This window comes from Cottoperca gobio, chromosome 3, assembly GCF_900634415.1.
Source record: "Cottoperca gobio chromosome 3, fCotGob3.1, whole genome shotgun sequence".
Taxonomy (NCBI): domain Eukaryota; kingdom Metazoa; phylum Chordata; class Actinopteri; order Perciformes; family Bovichtidae; genus Cottoperca; species Cottoperca gobio.
The window spans coordinates 12155033-12179548 of NC_041357.1; the positions used below are offsets into that span (position 1 = coordinate 12155033).

Here is a 24516-nt window from a genome sequence, read left to right on the forward strand (position 1 = left end):
GTATCCTGTGGAGTGAAGGATCAGAGTAGAGATAAGAGATTAAAAGAGGGGAGGGTGGAGAAAGGAGTGAAAAACTGCTGGTGGTGCTGGGAATCAGCCCAGAAGGGCCTTGTGATTCCAAACAAACAGTGTGTGGGAGAGGAAAGAGGATGAATGGCTACTACTGCCTGGGCTGCAGCATGAACTTTAGTAGAGTGGCAGGATGGGAGAGAATGGTAAGAGGAGGAAAGGGGGAGTGCTAACCCTCCAGCTATCAGTACCAGTAGGAGGAGAAGAGAGTTTAAAGGGGAGGGGGGAGGAAAAACATGAGAGAGTAGGAGTTAGACCAGACACAGGCTGGCTGCTTGGATTTGAAAGGGAAGGAAGGAAGAGAGGAGATCCTGGCGTCTCGCTTAGAAAGGAGGGTGGATGTTTGCAGCGTGAGAAGGCCGCAGCAACACTGTGACTAGTGTCACTGTAAGCACGCTGGTAAGGTAAGGTGACATTTTCAGGGTGATTCTGATAACATTATTGTGCTATCCAGATATGTAAAGGGCTGGTTTATGTGTCTAACTTGGCATAAAACATTGTTATGGTGAAAATATGCAAAAAGAAAAAGAAAAAAACTCTTCAAAGTTTACCCGTAGAGGGAATTATGTTCACAACGCACAAGTCTTGTGATTTGCGCCGATGGAGACAAAGTCACTTTCTTTTTCTCTGAGTTGTTTTTTGTATGTGTGTACGCCGCTGCTCATGATCTGTTTGTGTGTGTGTGCGCATGTGTTTTTACACTGCGAACCCTCGTGAGATAAGAAAGACACAAACACACACAGATAGCCTCTCTGTGCCATACCCCGGTGACCAATGAATGAGCATCCTTGTAAAGAGAGCTCAAAGCAGCAGACTCTCCTCTCACCGTCCCTCAGGCCACTTTCTGCTGCTCTTCTGTTCCACATCAATTCTTTAACAAGCTGCTATTATGCTGCTCACACAGACATGGCTCCAGAGCAGTCGTTGGGAATGGGATGGGATGAGGGTGAGATGTTTATATGCTGCATACAACCAGCTCACAGCAGAATTGTATAAGTGGGGCTGCAACTAACTTTTATTTTCATTATCAATGTTTTCATATTTCTTGTTTTGTCTGACCGGCAGTCTAAAACCAAATATATTCAATAATGTTTATATAAAACAGAGAGGAAGTAAATCCTCACATTTGAACAGTAGTTGGAAGAAGCACTTTGTAACTTAAGTAAAAGTAGCAATACCTCAATGTAAAAGTACTCCAATACAAGTAAAAGTCTTTAACAATTTACAAAGCTGAAGTGAAGAAGTTTCACCAGTACAATGTACTTACAGTATCAAAAATAAAAGTAATTGTTAGGCAGAATGGCTTCTTACAGAGTGTTATTATATATATTATATAATTATGTGATTATATTACTCATTCATTAGCATGAATTAGCACCTGTTGGGTAGTGCAGGAGCGATTTAAAAAGACATTTGACTGTATGATTTATTTAAGATATTCTCTTTTTATAGACATTATTTTCCTTTTGCTGTTCTTTGTTTTGCAAGTATTTGACAGCACTTTATGTTTGCATGTATGTATATGTTTTTTTGTTTTTTTTACCAAAGCAAGAGAGGCAGGAGGAGCCATGATTTCTCTGTTCTTTGTTTGCTTGCTTAGGATAAATAAACCACAAGAAAACAGAAACATCTGTATTACCAATGTACCCTTTTTGCCCACGTACATGTCCTTCAGATGTACATGATTCACCATTTGGTTTCAAGTTTGTTTGATTTTGATAGTTCACCAATAGCCACTAAAACTGTAATAATTTAAAATCTTAATCTGAAATAGTGACTATTATTAATAAGCTGTCAGGGAAATGTAGTGGAGTTAAAATAACAAATGTTCCCTCTGGAATTTAATAGAAGAGTAAAATAGCAGAAGTTTACTTGTAATTATTTCGACTACGTATATAAGTTTCGTCACCATATGTAAAATTCAAAAACACAAAAAAACTGCTGTGACACTGTAATAGCAGTGGTACTGTAATACTGCTGCAGGGTCACTACAGCTGCTGCATTTGAGTGCTGAAGTGAGGGCAAAGTGATCAGCCACATTATTGAAGCCTACTGGATTGGATTGGACAGAAAGGGACGGGGAAAGACAATAGCAGCCACATGGTTTGAGGATGTTTCTATTTGCATGTGTACACCACTCCCACCAGTTGCCCTCTACATCCCAAGAACAATGCTGAATAGAGGATTGCCTGATGTCATCCTGCAATGCTGCTACTGATCTGACAAGAGTCCTAAATCCTGTCCTGCCAGTTCCTGTTGTGAACTGATCTGGTCCCTCAGAAGTGTGACTGGGATTTATACTCATAAACAGATCCGGTTTCAGAAGATTTCCCAGAATGTAGCCACATTCATTAGCAATAAATGACACCAGCGTCTTTCCTTATGGGACAAAGGGCATTTGACATCCACTTCCTGTGACTGGATCAACCTTTGAGTCGTTGTACAGAGCCAGCTCATGCCAAACATTCAAGCTCCATCAATACATTCTTGTGGTGGAGTGACAAACAAAAGAAGCTTCTTGAGTCGAACGTAACCACTTCTTCTCTTTTGTTATGTGTAGTGGCTGCAAACAAAGGCTGCTTTTCTGTTATACAAGATCCATGTGAGCCAAAATAGAGTTACTAACAACAAGACATAATGTAATATGTCATTTTGGTTTATACAGCTGTCTTTTTCTGAGATTATGTTATTTGAAAGAAATGTCTTTACTATTACTTTTTTTTCTTGACACATTAATCACTAAGGCAACATGAACAGTTTTCACCATTCAAAAGTCTCACACCTATGACCAATTTGGACGATTTCCACCAACTGTGTGACAGTTATCATGTCTGCACAGATAGTTGTGTAGATGGGACTTTGACATTAGGCTTCATTGATTCTGTCTGTATTATATCATCATGTCAAGTTCCAAACAATATTAAAAAAATAAAGATACATATTTTTATGGTGTTACATTACCAGCTTTGCTTAATGTTAATCTCTTCTGCCTAAACACAATGTCAAAATCACTACTCTATGTGTTACACTGGACACACCGAACAGTACAAAAGCAGAGGTGTCATCTAAAGCAAACCTTTAGTTTAACTCATTTATATTGGAATATACAAAATACTTTATCTGTTATCTGTTATCCTTTGTGGTAAAACTATATTCTGTAGGATGCAATTAATTGAATGTGTTTGTGTTTTGGGCTCAGACAAAACAAGCAATATGTCACAGTGGGCGCTGTGGGAAATTGGGAAGGCCCTTTTTTCAACATTTTCTGACATTTTATCGACCGATGATTAACAATTCAAAACAATAAGACTAATTAATAATCAATTATAATAATGATTATTAGTCGCAGCCCTAATGAAGAACCTCAAGTAATCTATAAGGATGTTCTGCAAAGGAATGAAACTTAAACTCATTTGTGTATTTCCCTCAGATGTCATGGCGTCCAACCTACCGAAGCTCCAAGTTTCGAAATGTCTACGGAAAAGTAGGCAACCGGGAGCACTGCTTCGACGGTATCCCCATCACCAAGAACGTCCATGACAACCACTTCTGTGCCGTCAACTCCAAGTTCCTGGCAGTCGTCACGGAGAGTTCCGGCGGGGGCTCCTTCATTGTTATACCTGTGCCCCAGGTAACTGCCACACTCTTAATTTGCTGCTTGTTGTTATCAGAAGTAGGTTTTCACAGGAATGTGCTTTGGTATATTTGTCCATAGACAAGAAACATATAGAAATGGAAAAAAACACTATTTAAGTTATGCTGACCATGCAGGGTCAAAGATTAACGGGGTCTTTCCCTCTTTGGAGACCTCTGAAGTTCTTAATCTACTATACTGTACGCTTTAGTGAAGAGATATGTGATGCTTTATTATTTATCGTGTGCTAAAATGCTCATTTGTTGTTAGTTCTCTCAGAGTATTTGGGCATTGGTATGTTAATCAAAATGTACATTTTGTTTAGTAAACAATCATAGCTTGAGTGACTCACCGTGAGTCAAAGCATTTTGGAAGTTGAGGTGTATTAAGATATATTAGTTTAGGGTTTAAACCATCATTTTGTCTTTGATCTGCAGAGCACGTCAGCCATAAATCCTCAAGCCAGAACTTTAAGACAAAGTTGCAACAGGGTAGGATTTCCAGCATACTGGTATTTCCAATAAACCAGACAAAAGGGGAATGGTGTAATGGAAAGTGTGAAAGCTTTTTTATTTGTTTTTACTGAGAATTCTCTTCACATTCAGCAAATACATTCTGCTCTTCTGCTTTAGCTGAATTATTCATTATACAACAGTATTGCAGATTGTAATGTGGAAGATAAGCCGGGCAGTCGCACATTTTAAAGGTATTATGCAGATAGTAAAGTGATAAATCATCTAACACTTTAGTGACCACTCAATTTTCGAAGAACTGCATCCAACTGAAAATGTGTTTGCTCACACTTTATATATATATATACTATATGTGGCGGTGATGTTGGGTTTGATGTGGACACTATAGAATAGTTTCTAAATGTTGCTATTGATCCTTTTATAAATGAGGTGCTCATATATTCAGCAAGTGTTTCCTATGTGATGCTGATCATTGGTATATTTCTTTATGTATTATGAACTGTGCAGTACTAATATGAGTGTTATTGTTTCCACAAAGCTATGATGTAGTTTGCCTCTCACTCCACTTTGTAGTTCACAGTGTGGGTCTGAGAGACCATAAAGTGCTTTGCTTCTTTAAGAGTGACTTTGCCAAAGTACTTGAAAAGCTCTTGGCTGTCAGGCTGTTATCAGGCAGAAGAAGTATTCAGTAAGCTGAGCAGTTCTGCCATGTGAAGCAGGGAGACCTACATTGTACTTTACATCATCATGAGCTATGGTGTTCAGTCATGGAAAAAGACATTTAGATTATAAGATATCTGCTGTAAAGACCGGAGACAATCCTTTTTTAAATGACTTTCCTTAGATCTGAAGTCATAAAGTAACAGTAAGTAAACTTTGTCCACTGTTGTCCTGCTGTATCATTGTATATACAAAACAGCAGAGCACATAACAAGAGCTCTCGTCATCACTTGATAAAAAGTAATTTAAGGTGTTTTTCATTTCATCAACCTACACTGATACCTCAGATATGGCTTTTAAAATTGGTGGTGCTGCAGGTAATACTCTGAGGTCTCTGGGCAGTTAAGATACAGCGCGCTTTATTTATGAAACTCACTTTGTTTTGAGCTTTTGTTTATGAAGAAGATGAAGAAGATATAAAAAGGTGACTTGCAAAGATAGAAAGAGAAGGTGATATCTGCTGGTTTCACATGTGACTACAAGGTGACTTTATTTATATACTATCATTTAAATAAAACATACAGGACTTACCGAGAAAGACATTAATAGATGTTATGTGGCAGTGGCAGGTGTACAGGTCAGTCCAGTCATGTAGAGAACAGTCTTATGAGTCATATCACATACAGTGCATATTAGAAAAAGACTATTTGTTGATGATAAAAAGGAAATGATGGTGGTTATTTTATATACCTATTGCACATCATCTACAGTAGCTCATAATTCTTTAACTGAACCTCATATTTTACCTTGGTATTTTTATGCTGTACAATGACTCTATCCATGACCCGTTTACAGAGCATAACTTGATCGTTTCCTCCTCGTCAAAGTATTGCACTTGAGCATTTCCTCTGGTTTCTGCTGAGTTGACGAGGTCAGAAATTGCATTTCTCATATTCAGCAGCAGCAGCAGCAGCACAGATGGCAGCTTCTGTGGGATGATGGCTGCTGTTTCATGCAGAATCCTCTGCGCTAAACAACAACTCAACAAACCTTGAGTGATCCCTTGTATAAGACAAAAGGATGAACAGTAAAATATTTAATGAGTTTATGCTTAAAAGATGGTGTTAAACAGTTTTATTAGTTTAAATTATTTATTAATCTATTAAAGGTAAGTGGTCACTTCTTTGTGATGTTAAAATGTAATTTAAATGAGCAGTCACCTCCGAAGACACAGAAATGTGATGACATTCATTTACAGTGCATTTGTTAAGGTATTTTATGCAATGCACATTCTTCAAAATGTGAGCTGTGTGACTGTCTGTGGAGTCCATGTACATGAGATCACTGAGAACAGGTAGGAAAATGACAAGAAAGACTTTCAGATGTTTGAGGTTGGAAATAAAAAAATAAGTATACAAGGCCCTCTTACGCTTGTGAACTTTCTTAATGAGCTCCTCCTGCTTCTCCATTTGAAATTCAAACTAATCTGTAGTGGGTTTGGCTAATGGCGAGGTGTGGGCACCACAGACATATTACCATGACAGCCGGTGAGACAGCCATATGGTTGCTCCCAGACAATGCCTCTAGCAAGCGGAAGGACTACCGCTGGCACCACCTGGTACACAAACCGGCCCAGAAATCGAGACATAAGGTCCCAAACACCTCAGACAAAGAAAGAGAGTGCAGTGGGTGTGGTGCTTTTTGAATAACAGCGACCATTGCTACTACTCTTATACGGAAATGTCGGTAAAATAATAGAAATTTGTAGACGTCACTTAAGACTCTATGATATTTTCTGACATTATAGATCAAAAGACCATTTCACAAACTGCAGCCAGCTTAAATAATTGCAATAAATAAAACATTTATTTTAACTGCTGGTTTTGCTTTGTTTCCGTTTCACCAGTAGCCTACTATCTTATATATATATATATATATATATATATATACAGTATATATATTCTAACATATTCTCCACAATGCTCATATTCATTAGTAACGGACGTTATTTCACAATGTTTTATTATGAACATTAAGTTAAGCTATCACCGTGAAGTCATTATAAACAACTCTACTGTAGAGTCAGACACTGCAGGCCATGCTGCTCGTGCATACAATACGAAAGCACCAACAGCATACATTGGATAGGACCATTCACATGTGATAACATAACACATCAGCAAGATATCAATTCCACTTAATAAGCATGACTTAGCATGTTCTTGCCTGCACAGCTGTGCGTCTCCAGAATTGCTCGTCTGAGGAAAAGAGCTGCAGAAAGACAATGAGGACGAATGTAGATATGTCTCTTTCCTGCCACTCACCCAGATAATCGTTAGCAGCACTATTCTTTCACTCTTCATCGTATTTTTTTATTTATATCATGCTCCATTTCAATTTCTGATTTCCTCATAATACCTCCTGGTCCCCCCAGACCTTATGGTTCCCAACAGACATTATTACTTTGCTGGTAATTAGTTCCACCTTAATAAGGAGTCATTTAGGTCCCATGTTATTAATGTTTTGAGGCCATGTTTAAACCTCCCATTTATAGAAAAAGCTAACGCTTCTTCAAAACTTGGCATTAGCCTGGCTTGTCCATGTACATGTGCACACATTTGAGTTTCCATGTAAGTGTAATGAAAACCTATTGTGGTCCAAAGTTACCAGAGAATTACAGGAGAGAGATGTAAAAGAGCTGTCAATGCTAAATCACGTTAGTTATGTTTATGAATCATTCTGTATGTCTGGTATTTTCCTTTCCTTTTTTATTGGCTGAATTATTGTCCCACTTCACTGGTGTCAAAGTTTGGTAGACATTAGTCTCTTTTGGTTTTGGCATGTGTTCTTATCTTGTTAGCAGATCCTTCAGTAACTTTGGAAAACCTTTTTGGCATTTTCTTTTCTGCTTGTTGCTTTTTATTGGATTAGCTACAATTGACATTGACATTCAAAAAGTAGTTATTGATCTGCTTGCTTTTTGTGTATATATTTATATATTCTGTATATAGTTTGTATGGTGCTGAGAATATATTTATATGAATATGATAGCTATCTAACATGTTAGCTTGGTGTCAATAGCAATTTAATATTGATCAATATGGGTAAACACCAGCTGATAATTCAATTTACCATTCATATACATACACAAAAATATTTTGACCCCAAGTCTTACTATATGATTGTATTTCACATTTTTGCCTCCAGCTTTATTTAAATGAAATGCATAGCTTTTAGTGGGGAGGAGTGCAAGGGGCCAGTTTTAAAAGGCAATATTTAATTGTTTCTCTGAGGGTTAAGGAGCAGAATTGTTGTTAATAACATTTCATTGTAGTTCTATATTATATTTGATTATAATATAGTCAACTTTGTTAAGGCTTGATAACGCATCTGGAGTGAATCTTCAGGGTTCAGTGAGGACAGTGCATGTAAACACAGACACACGCACACACACACACACACACACACACACACACACACACACACACACACACACACACACACACACACACACTAGGATTTCACTGAGGCATGACCCGACGCTCCTAAACAAATCTCTGAGGAAATAAAAAAATAGGTCAGTGGATTGAAGTGACATCAAACATTCATGACAACATGACCGACATTTAGAGGTTTCTGTCATCTGTTGTTATGAGCCACTGCCCCTCTGTGGACTCTGAGGGTTATTGCAATAACAGTAATGTGCCTCAGACGTCCCTGTACAATAACCAGGTCTGTTTTGTGTTATATGTGATTTATCATCTCACTGATGTGGTTTCATTTTTATTATGTTATATTAATCTTTCATCAATAAAAGAAAATAATACTTTTGTTCATTAATGTTCTCAATATAATACAGATGAATTATTTCTGTTTAGTAGCAAATACAATTAATAAATTACTTTTGTATCATTTGTATCACTATTTATTAGGTCTTGGAAAAAATATGTTATTTTTCTCTTATTTATGGCTCACATACAATAGAGCGTAACATATGCTCATATTTTCATTAATTTCCCCAACGTGCTAAAACATAAAAATGAAATGTAAAATAATAATAATAATAATAATAATAATAATGTCACTCTGTTGCAGTCCGGCCGCCTGGACTCTCATTACCCAAAAGTGTGTGGCCACCAAGGCAATGTGCTGGATATCAAGTGGAATCCCTTCTTTGAAAACATCGTAGCATCTTGCTCCGAGGACACCTCGGTAAGTGACCCTCTTTCTTTTATTGTTAATGTCTGTTTTTTACAAGGTAGGCTCAGGATGATTATAGAGTGTAATAGTACTGTGAGACTTTGAAGATGTAAAAAACATACTGTATCTGTGAAAGCATGAATTTATTAGATGCTGAGGTTGACACACGCTGGCAAAGAGGTCATCAAGTCATTATGGCCAGAGGGTTTGTGATTCAGAGAGTTTGTACTGGACACAAGCTTGTGATTGGATTCTGCCTGCCAGCTGCTACTGCTGCGGTTGTTATTGTGAGCCAGTGGCCTAAAAATGGAAAATGACGGATGTGAAATGCCTTTGAGCAAGTCACAAATCCACTAGCTGTTCAGTAACTGACTACATAAATTCTATTGGACACAATATTAAATCTAAATCACTATTACTCTTAATCTCTGATGTTGCATATACTAAGAACATGTATGCCCTTTACATTACTCTATAGTAAAGCCATGGTAGTGTCCTGCATAGTACTTTCACTTTCACAGATAATCTCCTCTGGTCCAACACAGAGCCTCTAACTATAACTGTAATCCAGTCTAATCCTAATGCAAAATGGATGCATTGATAGCATGTGCTATTTTTGATCTGACAGATCTCTAGCTGCGTCTTCATGATTGTAGCGTAGAGCTCATATTAAGGAAAAGTCGACCTGTTCTATAAACATAATGTGCATGTGTGTGCTATATGATCACACACTGTATATTCCTTTATATTTACTGTGTTTATGTTAACGTGGCAGGTGCGAGTATGGGAGATCCCAGAGGGCGGTCTGAGGCACAACATGACGGAGGCAGTGCTGGAGCTGTATGGCCACAGCAGACGGGTGGGTGTGATCGAGTGGCACCCCACCAGCAGCGGCATCCTCTTCAGCGCTGGCTACGACTACAAGGTACCACTTTTTATTTTCCAACATTGTCTTGGAATAATCAATTACTTTAGTGTATTTATATAAGACATTTATTAACCACAAATGAGATCTATTTGGTGGTTCTAGCTTCCTAAATGTGAGAACTTCATACCTTTCTATATCACGGTACATAAAATATTTCTGGGTTTTGGTCAGATAGATTGTAAAGATGACACTAAATTAGTGATTTCAAAAGAACAGAGTTGGGACATTTAGGCTATTTGCAACCTTGAGACATTCTTCTTATTTAACTTTGGATATCAGCAGCGACTACTGTCTGATGTGTTAGTACTAGCACACAAAAATAAATCAAACTGGCTTATTTGAAGACAGTGTTCACTACTACGATTGTACCTATTTGAAGCTATTGTACTTACAAGATTCTTGCTGTTCGGAGTTGTATCCCCATGATTGTTTGCACTTTTTGTACGACGCTTTGGACAAAAGCATCAGCTAAATGAACTGTAATGTAATGTAAAATGAGATCGCAATATAATCACATTAGTGAATCAAGCACCACAGCCATTTAACAGCTCCACCCAAACAATCCCTCCTGATGTCAGATCCTGATCTGGAACCTGGAGATCGGAGAGCCGGTGAAAATGATTGACTGCCACACTGACGTCATCCTCAGCATGTCCTTCAACACAGACGGTAGCCTGCTGGCCACCAGCTGCAAAGACAAGAAGCTGCGTGTCATTGAGCCGCGCTCCGGGACCGTCCTTCAGGTCAGCGGGAGGGGGCTATTTGTATGGGAGCGTGCACATTGAGGGAAGAACTGTTTCTGTTTAAAAAATCCTTTAATACAACTGATTCTACTGAGGAAATGAATTGTGTGTCCTACACACTATATCACATTTGAATAATAATGATGATATGTTTCACATCTACTGAACCTCTCATTTACCACATGATTTTAAAATTATAGTGCAGCGAGCTGCTCATTATTGTGAAATGAATCCAGACAGGGTGATGCAATAATGACCAGCTGGCTGTATATGAATCCGCTTATTACACGGCTACTTACTAAAGAAATCAATCATTTGACATAAAATATTGGCTTGAAATGATGTTATTGATGTAAAAGGTTACAGCTTCAGAGTCTATGGTCAGAACTGTGTCCATAGCAAATGTGTGTTATTCATAGCAGCAGTCTGCAGTACAGAAACAACAGACTGTAGAATGCCTCAATTGACCAATCAGAATCGATTATACAAATACAAATAATAAATATCCATATATTAGCAGCTGACAAGTTTACTATGAAAGTGTGTGTATGTTTGTATACTTTTAGTCTAGATATGTGTTGCGCCCCTTTGTTCAAATTAAGGGAAATCTTAATGCTACAGCATAATGTGATATTTTAAGCAATACTTCCTGCTTTGTGACAAAAGCTTGGGGGGGGGGGGCACTGTCCTATTTCAGCATGTCAATGCCTGGCTGAGTGGCCTGCATAGATCCTTGACGTTGACCCCATCACACATCAGTGGCTGACCTCACTAACGCTCTTGCGGTTGATTGGGAGCAAATCCCTGCAGCCAGGATCCAAAATTTTGTGGAAAGCCTGAAACTATAAGAGTGGCTGTAGCAGCCGATTGATGTTGACGGTTTTGGGATTTGACCACACACAATATTTTGGCCATATTGTCTCTTTGGCTCTCCAGCAGCTCTATGAGATCACAAATTCAAAAGTTAAAGCCAAAATGTTGGTCAAATTAATATTTATCTATAGACTGTGGTTTACTTAATCCTTACTGCTGTTAAATAAAACAAAAATAAATACTACAGCTTGTCAACACCACATCCCAAGCACTTAGTGTTTGACCGTGGTGATCTTGCAGCCTGATCACCATGAAATGGTTTCTGATTAGACCCATGTGTGCTGCACCAAGTGGATGTGATCAAGACCAGGCAGCAGGAGGAGCAGAGGAGGCAGTAAAAGGGACAAATCATGAAATACAGATTTACTTTCAAAGATTCCAACAGAGGCTGTTGTTGTTTTAGTAAATGAGATGTAATAATATTCATGCAGGTATGCAAAGTGTTTAGAATAACTAAAAACTGTATGAAATAATTAAAATCTTACTTTATGCCATTAAAATATTGAAGGATTCCCCATTATAGAGCCTGTGCCACCTGGGTGGTCTCCTACTCTAAATAATCATAACAATTGTTTTGTTTCTTTTCTCTCTACTGTCACAACAATGTAATAGTCACAAGAATAAATACTGATAATATAAAAGATCATTTTTCCGAGCTGGTGCATGTACCATTAAAGCTCTGTCATTGTGTGCTGCTCCACCAGCAAGCCAGTTATAAGAACCACCGCGTGAACCGAGTGGTGTTCCTGGGCAACATGAAGCGACTGCTCACCACAGGGGTGTCGCGCTGGAACACCCGGCAGATCGCTCTCTGGGATCAGGTCAGACAACACCTCCATATGGCTCATGCATATAAGTCAGAGCGGGTGGAGCGCGAGTGTTTGTGTTTAATTCCCTTTATGTGTGTGTGTGTGTGTGTGTGTGTGTGTGTGTGTGTGTGTGTGTGTGTGTGTGTGTGTGTGTGTTTCTCTTCCTAGGAGGATTTGTCCATGCCAATTGTGGAGGAGGACATAGACGGCCTCTCAGGACTGTTGTTTCCCTTCTATGATGCTGACACACACATGTTGTACCTGGCAGGCAAGGTCAGCACTGACTCCTACTGGATCACAACAAGGAAATTATTTTGAAGGACTGAAATATTTTCAGATCTACCTCATTCAGATCCTTATTGAACATCTGACATTTTGTCAATGTGTCCGACTATAAAATCTATCAAATGAACAACTGTACAGCATATTGAGGGTTTTAATTTGAATGAATTTATCTGACTAGGTTATAAGGGTATAGGCAATCAGTACAAATGTGATATGGCAATTACCAAACAAAGTAATAAGCTACAAAGGTCAATAATGCCCCTTTTTTAAGTTACCAGAGCATATATACATAATTTGCAAGAATAAATAATTAGACTGATATGCATGATATTAACAAGAAAATGTAAAGGTGCAGGAAGTGCCTCCTTAAAAAAAGAGGTAACAAACAGGTCAAAGTCGAAACAAAATGAGATCAATTCTACGTTCCAGTGTCAAATATGTATTTAATAATGTTTATTTGTATGCCTTATATCTGACACCAAGTTATTTTGCACTGGCCATACTTGATGACTTGTTTCAATCTACGTCAGTTCATGTTCTCTGAGAGCAGTTTGCAGAATATCACTCACATTATAAAAATTGTTGATAAAAGAATGAAATATTTAAGACTTCACACTTTGAAACATCATAAGTTGCAAAGTTGCACATTGCCCACACTTTGCTGCACTGGCACAAACCACTGTGCTGTATGGTTTTATGTTATTAATAAGTATTTTAAACAAGATATTCACTTTTACTTTTCTCATCTTCAATACCTTCCCTTAATTTGAAACTTACTTCAGTTATTTAAAATTGTAAGCAAAACATTTAAATAATTATTTAAATCTAAGACTGCACAGTTTATTCTGGGAATTGAAAGCATCGCACCAAAAACGTGACGTGGTTGAAAGTTTGAAGAGCTCCTTCTTAAACTGTAGTGTAACAGCCACATTCTGGTGCCTTGGCAGGGGGACGGCAACATCCGTTACTTTGAGATTACCACAGAGAAGCCGTACTTACAATACCTAATGGAGTTCCGGTCCCCGGCCCCACAGAAAGGACTCGGTAAGTCATTTGTTGACGGGCAATATATGATCTCTCCTGCTGAGAGCAGATCCACTTCACTGGATGTTTCTAGGGATGGGAGGTGGGATTTACTCCTTGCATGGCTGAACGGATGAAATTCATTGAAGGAAAATACATTCCCTCAGTGTAGCTTCATGAGCTCCACTAACTTGCTGTCATATTGCAGCAGGTTGATATTTTTCTGTGGTTGATGTGACTCCAGTTGGCCATGGATTCTGTGAAGGGATTTTTATTTGGTCACCTCACGTTCCTGTTCTTGTCTGCAGGTGTGATGCCAAAGCACGGGCTGAATGTGGGAGCTTGCGAGGTGTACCGCTTCTACAAGCTCGTCACCCTGAAGGGTTTGATCGAACCCATTTCAATGATTGTGCCGAGAAGAGTGAGTGGGAATGAAATAATGGAATTAACTGATTCTACGCTGTTCCCTCATCATGTCACATTTATCCAGCACACAATCAGTTAAAGAGCCATCTGACTTTAATCAACCTCTCTTGGAAACTCTTGGACATACAGTATTATGGTATGTAATGAGCAGAAATACACAGCTAATTCATCAGAGCTGAGAGCGAACAAGGAAAGGTAATGAATCTGAATGTAAAAAGGTCATTTTTAATTTACTGACTTGACTTGAGAACAAATGTGTTGGTGGTTTCTAGCAAAACAGAAAGTAAAGAGCCAGTAAGTGACAAAGTGCTCGCTCAAGGCATTGCTGTGGATAAAGAGTCTTTTCAAACCCTTACAGAGAGGTTACATGTTATGCTTTGAAACATGAAATCGATGCCAAATCTAATCAATAAAACAAGAATGTATGTTTCCTGGTTTACAGTCGGACACATACCAGGAGGACATCTACCCCATGACGGCAGGAACTGAACCTGCGCTGTCTGCAAGTGAATGGCTGAGTGGCATTAATAGAGGTAAACAACACTTTAGACACACACTGGGTTGTTTGGTTGGTTGGTTGGTTAATGCTCCTCTGGTGGTTTATGAAACAATCTTTTAACAGAAGCCACTTTAAAGCCAAATACAAACGATGTTAGACAAAGATCTTAATCGAATAACGACATATCAGCCTGCATTTGGTCATGTGATGTGCTGGAAGTCATTTCTTAGGCATGACATATATTTCAAAACAAAGCTACAGTAAAGCATGGTGATGAAAGACAGTCACATTCAATCACTGTGTCTTGATTTCCTTCTTTTATTTTCTTTGTGTGGCTTGTATTCCTTTGAATCAAGATCATACAACTTGAACTCTGATTTGCATTTCTTACGGCCTTTAAATTACATCCAGTAGACGACAGTGTTTTTAGGAAACATCACTTCCATTCTTCTGTCTGCTCTCATTTAGTAAACATCATAACAAAGGCCGACAGACAGTGAGCATTACCTTCTTCAATGTTACCTCTGTGGAAATCATCTAATGCTTACCAAACTTTAGAAAGCCATTGAAGCATTTCATGAGAAACACTACAGATTCTAGTAAGTTGACAACTTACACTTATGGTCTTTCCACATGTTATAAAAATATCAGTGTTAGACACACCAAGCTGAAGACTAACACGGAGCAACAACAGATTAATCTGGTGATCTGTAAGGGCTTAAAGGGACATTCCAACCCAAAATAAAAAGAATCCTCTTACCTGTAGTGCTATTTATCTAATTATATTGCTTTGGTGTGAGTTGACGAGTGTTTGAGATAACGGCTGCAGAGATCTGCCTTCTCTTGAATATAATGGAACTAAATGGCTTGTGATGCTCAACGCACCAAATAAAGATACATTTAATAATCTCCACAGCAATGTCTCTTTCTAGAAATCATGACCTGGTTACTCAAGATAATCCACACATCTTGTTGTCAACAGTTGCATGTCAGAGCTGTTTTCTTTCTATCGAAGTACACCCGCCAACGAGTGAGCACAAGCCTCTCGTCTACGAGTACATGCACGCTACCTTCTGCGCCATCTAGTTCCATTATATTGGAGAGAAGGCAATCTCCAACATACTGCAAAACAAAACAAAACAATTTGGATTGATAAATGGCACTACAGCTAAGAGGAAGAATATGTATTTCTGATGTGTGAACTGAGTCTTTAAGCCTGTCTGTGCTTTTGTGTTGGTTTTCACATGATTTTGTGCAAACAGACCCAGTCTTGATATCCCTGAAGGAGGGTTACCAGCGGCCACACCAATTAGTGTTCAAGGCACCAGTGAAGGAAAAGAAGAGTGTCGTAGTGAATGGGATTGACCTGCTGGAGAACATACCACCCAGGACAGAGAACGAGGTATGTGAAGAACTAATGCTGTGAATCTTAACCTTTACACTTCTGTCATTACTCTACACCGTTGTTCCTCTATTGTAAAAGTAAGTTGTGATATGTTGTGTGAATGTGTGATTGTGTAATGCAAATCTGCCTCAACTTCTTTTAGTGGCTGTAAGGGTTTTTCCATGACTCTACATTCAAAAATGTTTCTCTATTGACATCAAATTGTTATACTTTGTGTATTTGTAACGTGCATGAGTTGTTGTTTTTCTTTACGTAGCTCCTGCGGGTGTTCTTCCGGCAGCAGGATGAATTGCGGCGGCTGAAGGAGGAGCTGACCACCAAGGATGTGCGAATACGCCAGCTGGAGCTGGAGCTCAACAACCTGAAGAACGTTAGCCCCAACAACGTCTGACCTCTCAACCTCGTGGACTGGCAAAGCTGCTTCCTTTGCCGCCAACTCTGACCTCCAACAAGCTTCTGAGCCCTCCTACGCCTCTTTTTTGATATATCATAACTTCATTCCTGCTGCCCTGTATAGTGCACACAATAATATGATATGTGTTGGATAATGTCTTACCTGGTGAAATTACTGGAATATTGTAATAATGACAAATATGATCAGTAATGGAGACAAGGCAGTGTTCATGGATTTCCACCTTAACATAAGATTGTTGATGGAAGGTTTGTGATTCAATCCATTTAGTTATTGTATATGTTTGTACAACTTATTCTTGATCTAGCACACTCAAGTGTTGTGATCAGTTAATGCATATTTTCTGCCAGACCTCCTGAGTGTCTCACTGTGCCTACCTGTCAACCACGTTGCAATACCTTGATCACCACGCAAAAAGGAACCTACACTCATCCTCCGATAATGATCAAACCACCATCTAAAAACTGGAAGAAAAGACTGTCACAGTGGCTCCTATTTTCCTTCTAAAAGGCCTTACACCCTGCTGCAGACACAGTTTGCAGCGAGCTGCAGAATAATCTCAAAATGGCTGACACGTGAAGTATTTTTGCACCTGACTGACAGTGGATCATGTTTTTCCCAGAGCTGCTTATCCCGTTGCTTTTTTCTCACCGACAGATGTTGCTGGCTATGAATTCACATCACAATACTGACATATAGCTACCCAAAAGCAGTCTTTCTTCCCAAGGAGAGTGGATAGTTCACTCACTTTTAGTATTTTATTCTTTATTTCAATAGTGAGAAACTCCAATATAGTCTCAAGGGAAGCTTTGCTGGCTGTTGTTTTGAGGAGGGGAGGGGTAATGTACATTTGCTTATTATTTATTTGTCACTTGTTATTGTTTTAGCTAATAACATGTATATTTGTTAATCCCATTGTTTTTGTATGATGTGGCTGCACAAGTAATGATTGTGATGCTTGTTAGAGTTTGCTGAATGTTTCTGGTTGAAATGGTGCAAGATTTATGTGAAACTGTACCTTTTATATGGTATTAGTTCTTTGACTCCAACAACATAACTTCAGATAAGGTATACAAATATAATCTTGCCTTTTCCTAAACAGTGCAGAAAACTTTAATAATAACTGTCCTTTTAAACTAAGTATATCACCATTAGTGAGTGAGATGTGCTTAACTGTAGATGTGTCATTTTGCTCTAGAGACTCCAGGTCATCTGCATATCCTTCTCCCAGGTTCCATCAACAGATTTAGGCTAAGTAGCAGTTTATATGTGTTTGTTTTAACAATTAACAGTTTTTTCCTTTAGTCTAAAATTCAAGGGAAATGGGCACTGGATTAATATTTGATTGGCTTTATTATGCCAGTGAGGTTCAAGCCGGTAACAAGTTCTGCTAAACATGCCATGTGTCTTTTAATCCAGGCCCGATCACATTCAGCCTTGATGTATTACCGATTCTGCTCGGAACGGACTTAGAAAAGGAAAAAGATTAATCGGCTGCATGCATAGGAAAAATGTCAAAAGTAAGTGAAGGTCACAAGTCTTCTCTGATCACATCGTAGTGAGGACGTAAAGGTTACAAAGCTTTATGTGTTTGTTTCTTGCAGGAAAAATAGAAAGCTACAGTGAAAGTAGGCAGTGGGAAAAGGAACTACCAGAGACAGACCACCTACAGTGGAGAGGCAGGTGAAGATAGACTGGAGCTGTGTAACGTCAGGGCTTCTCGTGTACGTGAACTGAGAACTACTACTTGATAAATCTTTGAGAAGACAGAATAACAAGATAGAAAGGTTTTTTAAATGATTAAAAACTCCTTGTACAGATATTGAATGGCATTTTGGCTTTGACAAGTGTTACCATGACAGTTCCACCAAAGTTGTTTGGCACCGAACTTGATTAAAGTTTTAGACATCAAAGTACACCCCAGTTTAAAATTGCTTAGCTTGATCTTGGATTGTAAGTCTTGTTCAATAGTGTAAACTGTATTACATCTCAGTGGTTCCCCATCATCATTAATAATTGATGACCTGAAACTGGAATCCTGTTCAACACTTTAACATTTGACTGGACAATGTTGCACAAGGACCACAAACGCAAAAACATATATAAAAGGGATTTATTGAAGTGAATGGGAGGGAAAAGAAACAATTTGGCTGATGACAGTGGATTTAACATGGAGTGAAAAATCACTGAGGTAGGCCAATTTGACCAGTACGTATAATAGTGAAAACAAAGTCCAAATAACTGACTGTTTTCCAGAGTTTACACTTTGAAACAATACATTTTCGATGCACATAAGTTGCAGTTGTAACCTCATGTATTTCTCTACACTACCACCACAAATTCAAACATTGCCACCTGTGTGTCACAGAAAGAAAACATGGGAAAAGCAATAATGAGTTTTGATGTTGAACATTTCTCTTTATGGAAAGATTACGCATACAAAGTTATGTTCAAATTCAAGAAATTTCACACTGCGTATTTTAGATAAAAGCAGCATACATATTTAATATCTTATTACAAGTCAAAGTTTCACCTCAGATGTCTGTTCAATGTCTGCCATCATCAAAGAGAATACAAAAAAATAGATTTGGTCATTATTTACAAGAACACGTAATTTCCGAACTATCAAAGCTGAGGGTTTAAGGAGGAGGAGCGGCTTTGACAAGGGCAGACATTTTTTTGCTAGGATTTAAAAATATGCCCTGTGAGGGTCACACTGTGCATGTTCAGACAGAAGTTTCACACCAGGACAGCAGAGAGTATTGGCATACTGGTGACACTACAAATACATAACTTACATAAACAAAAAGTTCAATGCAAAAATAAAGTTTAAGACGAAGAGAGGACAGCCATACATGAAATCCAGTAGTTGACTTTATAATGTATTATACATGCACTCTTTTTGTTTAATTTTGGGTTTTTTTCTTTTGAAGGGGGGGGGGGTCTTAAAATACACAAGTCATCAGAAACTGGTCTTACACAAACGTGAGAACAGAAAAACATTTCTTAAAAAGGTTTATCTTTGCTATTATTTGATATTACAAAATCGTTGTCCACGAAGCAGTTAAAAGTGGACTGTAACACGGGAGCATCAAAGGTACATAAATTTAACGTATTTCTCCAGACAACCCCGTCTACCTGACTGGCCAATAACAAAAACCACTCCTACTGCAATATGAAACTGGGGGAAAAATACATGGGGTTGTTGGGAAAGTGACTGGGAGATACAAGTTTAAAACAGTTGACAACTTAGCTTCAAGAGGACTCTCAATCGTCTTCATCCTCCTCCCCTTCTTCATCCAGTTCCCTTTTTCTCTTCTGACCTTGCTCTTCTTCTACAAAAATAAAAGTCACATTTAAAAAGATGCAAACATTAGAAGCAAATCAATGTCTCCTGTTAAACGTCTCCTTCAGGTTTTTGCACACACACACAATGCTGGCTCAAACTGTACGAAATGGTGACATTACAAGATCAGTTTACATCGCTTTGTGATGGACAATGAAGAGATATATATATATATATATATATATAATAAATATATATATATATATATATATAATAAATAAAAAAAATATATATATATATATATATAAAATATATATATATATATATATATATATATAAATATATATATATATATATATAAATATAAAATATATTTATATATAATATATAAAAAATATATATATTTATTTTTTTATGATATATATACAAAAAACAATATATATATATATATATATATATATATATATATATTGTTTTTATAAAATCGGCTTTGCGAATGCTTTATGCCGAAGGAAGGCCTCAAAGATAAACACTGAATGTAGAAAAACAAAGTTGTATACAAAACAACTTAAGCCGTTGATTTCTTGTATACCAACTGCAAAAAACTGTATACTATAAAGATAAGTATATATTATATACATTTAGCAGTAGTATGGAGACCGCGTTAAAGTCAGACAAATCTTTACTCACCTTCAGCATCATCGTCAGCCTCCTTGTCATTCAAATCTTCCTCCTCTTCCTCCTTTTGAAAAAAACACAATATAAAGTTAGTACAATTAATTCTGAATTAAAAATAATAAACAGAGTGCAATACTAATTTATTCTCACCTCTCCACTGAGGTCCTCCTCTTCCTCTTCTTCATTCTCCTCTTCTTCTTCTTCCTCTCCTTCTTCCTCCTCCTCTTCTCCTGGTGCTGCATCTTCATCATACTCCTCCTCATCTACATCTGGGTGAAACCAGTTGGCGGTTAATTATTATCCAAACGTTCAAACACCAACATCACCAACCTTAAAAGATGCTAGAAAGAACACACAAGGGTATGTGAAGCCTCAAACTCACCGTCTTCGTCGTCGTCGTCGTCATCCAAGCCCTCTGGGTAGACCTCAGCATCAGAATCTGGTGCCTCTTTGTCGTCTTTGTCGTATCCGTCCAGGTACGTGAGCTGGGGTAGTAGCTTGAATACGTTGTCTCTGTATTCGTTCAGGTTTGTCACTTCACAGTTAAACAGATCTAGGCTTTTCAGGGTCCCCAATTCTTTCTGTCAAATGAAAAATCAAAAGTTGATGAACAGCCAGCTGCTTTGTATATTGTGCTTTTTTTCTCCCAAGTATTTTAAGGTTTCACTTACCAATGGATCTATTGTGCTGAGGTCTTTAATCTTGTTGCCACTGAGGTTGAGATGTGTGAGATTGGGGCATTTCGCTGCCAGAACTTCCAACCCTCCTGAGATCCTGTTATCACTGAGTTCAAGCTGTTGATAAATTAAACAATCAAAATATGCAAAACCTTGAAGCCTTAAGTCACAGACTTGTTTTGTGCAGAAATACACCAACCTTTTTGAGTTTATTTAGCTTCGGCAAGAGGGCAACTGTCGTCAGTCCAACATTGATTGTGCTTAGAAATTCCAGCTCCTCAAATTCGTCTGTTAGACCCTCGATCTTTCCTTCATTTGACCGACAGTTGTCTAGAACAAGTTCTTTGACCTGCGGAACAAACAAATATATCCACCCAGCATTTGTTAAATATCAGAATAGTTCAAAATACAGAAAAGTATGTGTTCACTTTCTGTCTGGATAGAAATTGAATATTAACTTTAAGCCTTTTTAAGATAAAAGTTTCCTTTTATTAAGGGGGGGGGATGCTTACAATTTTGATAAAAAACTCTTATTCCTACTGAGGATGAATGTGACACGACTTATTGTAAGTCGCTTTGGATGACCGTGTCTGCATAATAAATAAAATGTTATGTAGTATTTAGCACATTGATTTTGTTTCAGCTTTTGGGAAGTTACTGCTTCATTTAAGTACTTCTCCTCACAAGAAATAAAAAAGTTAAATAAAATGTTGATATAAGGAGCAAGCAATCATAGGATGATTTACACCAATTCAACCTTAAAACCTTATCTGCAAAGTCAAAGTGGTTTATTTACTCGCGTAATTTACTTGAGTATTACCTTTCTTTTTTTGCCACTTTTTACTCCACTCCACTATAGCTACTATTTACTGTGCAGTAAAATAATGTATTCATATAATATATAACATTAGCATGTACAATATGATCCATTACTATATATTATACAATACAATAAATAAAATGCAATATATAGCATGAGTAGCCTTATATTTTTGATAGTTTAAGTTACATTTAGCTGATAATACTTTTACACTAAAAGAAAGAAGGACTTGTAATTTAAAGGGAGTATTTTTAGTGTGTGGTATTGCTATTTTTTTTGTAAATTATCCATTCTTCTAAAAAGTGGGGGCAAGTAATTGAGTCGGTTAGTAAAGTACTGTACTAAGTACAATTTTGAGGTTATTGTACTTTTGTACTTGTATTTTTATTTTAGGTTCGACTACTTTACACTTTTAGTCCACTACATTTTTACAGTTTTTGCTCTACTACATTTATTTGATATGTCTAGTCACTAGTTACTTTGCAGAGTCAATGTTAAATACTGGTAAACAGGTAATAAAATGTTCTTCCATCCACATAGACCTTGATTAATGCACAATAGGCTCTACTACAGTGTGTGTATGCGAGTGTTGAGTTTGACTTGGCGCATTGATATATAAATACACTGACATGTGGTCACGAGTGTGCTGTTATCGGATAGTTTACCGCGGCTTTGAACGTGACTCAGCCAATCAGCACTAAGGACAGGAACTATGACACTAATACAGTCCATCGATAATCCGGAGACACATTTCAACGCTCTAGTTATCGCGATACATTGGATCTCCGTGCATTACGCAAATGCACATTTTAGCTACTCTTCTAGTGGAAACATACACCACGCGGCGCTTTGTAGGCGTTTACGTGTGACCAGTTACCGAGTTAAAACGTGACGGGAGACTTGGGAAGTGTGAGGTTCGGAGCGATTAGTCAAAACAAATCGGAGGCAGAAACAGACCTACGAGTCGTGCACAGGGTCATTTGTGAGTAGGAGGGGCAGCTGAAGCAGATTAGATAGCTGCCAGGCAAACGTTTCATTGTTGCTTGTGCTAAACAGTTGCGGATTGGATTGAAGGCGTGTATAGACTTCTGTTAATAAGAAGGTATGATGAATCGTTCGTCGTTTGTGTCGAATGAACGGGATATTCGGTGTATTTCAGATTGTCTTTGTTTCTCAGTAAAATGGCGGCTTGTCCTAGTTCTGGAAAACTAGAGCAACAACAACGCGGCTCGACGATTTGTTTTCATTATGGCTGCTGGATATGTCGTCAAAAACCACAAAGGTCTCGATACAACAGCTGAACGCACACCCAGCAGTTAATAACGATGCCTGTTTGTTTAATGCCTTCGCCCAGCCGAGTGGCCGGTTACGGTCCATGCTAACGTCGCTTTCTTTCGGCCATCGGTGCGCACTGTGGCTCCAGTTGTAGTCTGCACGCTCACCAGTGTTTGAATGCACTTCCTGCAGAAATAAACGAGTTCATCTGTGCGGCTCGAGTAACTACAGGTGTAGGATGCAGTTGTAAAGCGATCATTCGAGACTATGATGTTTATGCATCATTGATAATGTCATGACTTTGAGCATCCGCATCCTTAACGCGCCACGCGCACGGCTTAAAATGTTCATGTAAACTGCCTTTCGCAGTCAAACCATGCAGATAGCACATCAAACAACGAGTACATAACAACACGGGGGTTTAAACGGGGGGAAAGGGGCGCGTTCCTAGATGAAAAGTTACAAATATGGCTTCTCGTGCTGCTTGCCTTGTTTATAACGCTGGCATGAAAAGCTGCTGCATTCTCAAACTGCACATCAAAGACGTGCACAAAAGTTCAACCAGCGTACCTGCAGCGACCTGCCGACTGTAAACATGTTCTCAAAGCAACAATGTGACCCGACGTCTAGCATCCTCATTTAACTTGTAAGAAACTTTGTATCCCCACGCCAAGACATCACACGAAAGATTCTCCATTAGCTGAGAGTGAAACATTAGCGGCGAGATGCGAGGCCAACTTACATCTGACGGAGTGCGGTTCCGCAACTCTAGATGAATTCTTCTCTTCATGTCCATCCTTGATCAGCGCACCCGCGATATGATGCACACTTTTAATATTTACTGCAAATGCAACTACCACCTCTAGAACAGACTGCTGTTGTTCATTCAAACTTGATCCGCTCGGTGGGCGGGAGCACGTCTCGGGATTGTCGTCACCGCCGACCAATGGGACGAGCCAAATAAAGAGGGAACGGATCTACAGACACACAGGCCAATAGAGACACCCCTATAAAACTGGGTGGGGTTTTGTTGTCGAAGTTTGGTTGTTTGTGAACTTAAGTTTACATGGCTAATGTGATGTTTTAATGTTTTGCACTGAATAAATGACACATGAGAGGGACGTCACATGTCTGTCTGTGCACAATTATGAATATTAAACATCCACCTCACTTGAACATCTGTTTTGTAGCTGGTTATTATCTAGAGCTCTTGGGTTTTGTTTGCTTCTATTCAGTCGTGAAACAACATACACATAATGCATTCTTCCCAATATTCACAAATCAAGAATAAAAAATCATGGGCTTGCAAAGAAAAGAAAATGTGGGTAAATAATATGTAAC

General features: G+C 38.4%; 2 protein-coding genes across 6 annotated transcripts in view; one reads left to right on the forward strand and one right to left on the reverse strand.

The window, feature by feature from the left end:
• The window catches only part of coro2ba (coronin, actin binding protein, 2Ba), a 44286-nt gene extending 24910 nt beyond the window's left edge, over positions 1-19376 (forward strand). The window contains exons 2-13 of one of the 4 annotated variants that reach the window (XR_003831974.1): positions 3500-3700; positions 8932-9048; positions 9812-9961; positions 10543-10707; positions 12285-12401; positions 12558-12662; positions 13622-13718; positions 14006-14118; positions 14566-14656; positions 15885-16024; positions 16284-17959; positions 18044-19376. Coding sequence is in view for 3 of the 4 variants with exons in the window: in XM_029427582.1 (XP_029283442.1) it covers positions 3500-3700; positions 8932-9048; positions 9812-9961; positions 10543-10707; positions 12285-12401; positions 12558-12662; positions 13622-13718; positions 14006-14118; positions 14566-14656; positions 15885-16024; positions 16284-16418 (1431 nt within the window). In the remaining variant the exon portion in view is untranslated. Of the gene's footprint in view, positions 1-199; positions 474-3499; positions 3701-8931; positions 9049-9811; positions 9962-10542; positions 10708-12284; positions 12402-12557; positions 12663-13621; positions 13719-14005; positions 14119-14565; positions 14657-15884; positions 16025-16283 lie in introns of those variants that run through there. The other 3 variants (XM_029427601.1, XM_029427594.1, XM_029427582.1) reach the window with 3 other exon arrangements.
• On the reverse strand, positions 18537-24208 carry anp32a (acidic (leucine-rich) nuclear phosphoprotein 32 family, member A). Of its 2 annotated transcripts, none has more exons than XM_029427677.1 (7): positions 23918-24208; positions 21280-21429; positions 21075-21197; positions 20786-20984; positions 20554-20666; positions 20416-20467; positions 18537-19774 (listed from the first exon to the last, which is right to left on the reverse strand). In XM_029427677.1, exons 1-7 carry the CDS (start codon positions 23969-23971, stop codon positions 19707-19709), a joined length of 759 nt encoding a protein of 252 aa, XP_029283537.1. In that variant the 5' UTR covers positions 23972-24208; the 3' UTR covers positions 18537-19706. The 2 variants fall into 2 exon arrangements, with proteins under 2 accessions (XP_029283537.1, XP_029283529.1); XM_029427669.1 differs by having other exon boundaries at positions 20554-20672; positions 23918-24192.
• Between the last annotated feature and the right edge of the window lie 308 nt (positions 24209-24516).

Bases quoted from the DNA above. Each gene is read 5' to 3' on its own strand.
- anp32a (XM_029427669.1), bottom strand. From the start codon at position 23,971: ATGGACATGAAGAGAAGAATTCATCTAGAGTTGCGGAACCGCACTCCG. The intron at 20,673-20,785 runs GTGAGTTTGAGG...GGTTTCACCCAG, and splicing joins CGACGACGACGACGAAGACG to ATGTAGATGAGGAGGAGTAT. The intron at 19,775-20,415 runs GTGAGTAAAGAT...TTATTTTTGTAG, and splicing joins GGCTGACGATGATGCTGAAG to AAGAAGAGCAAGGTCAGAAG.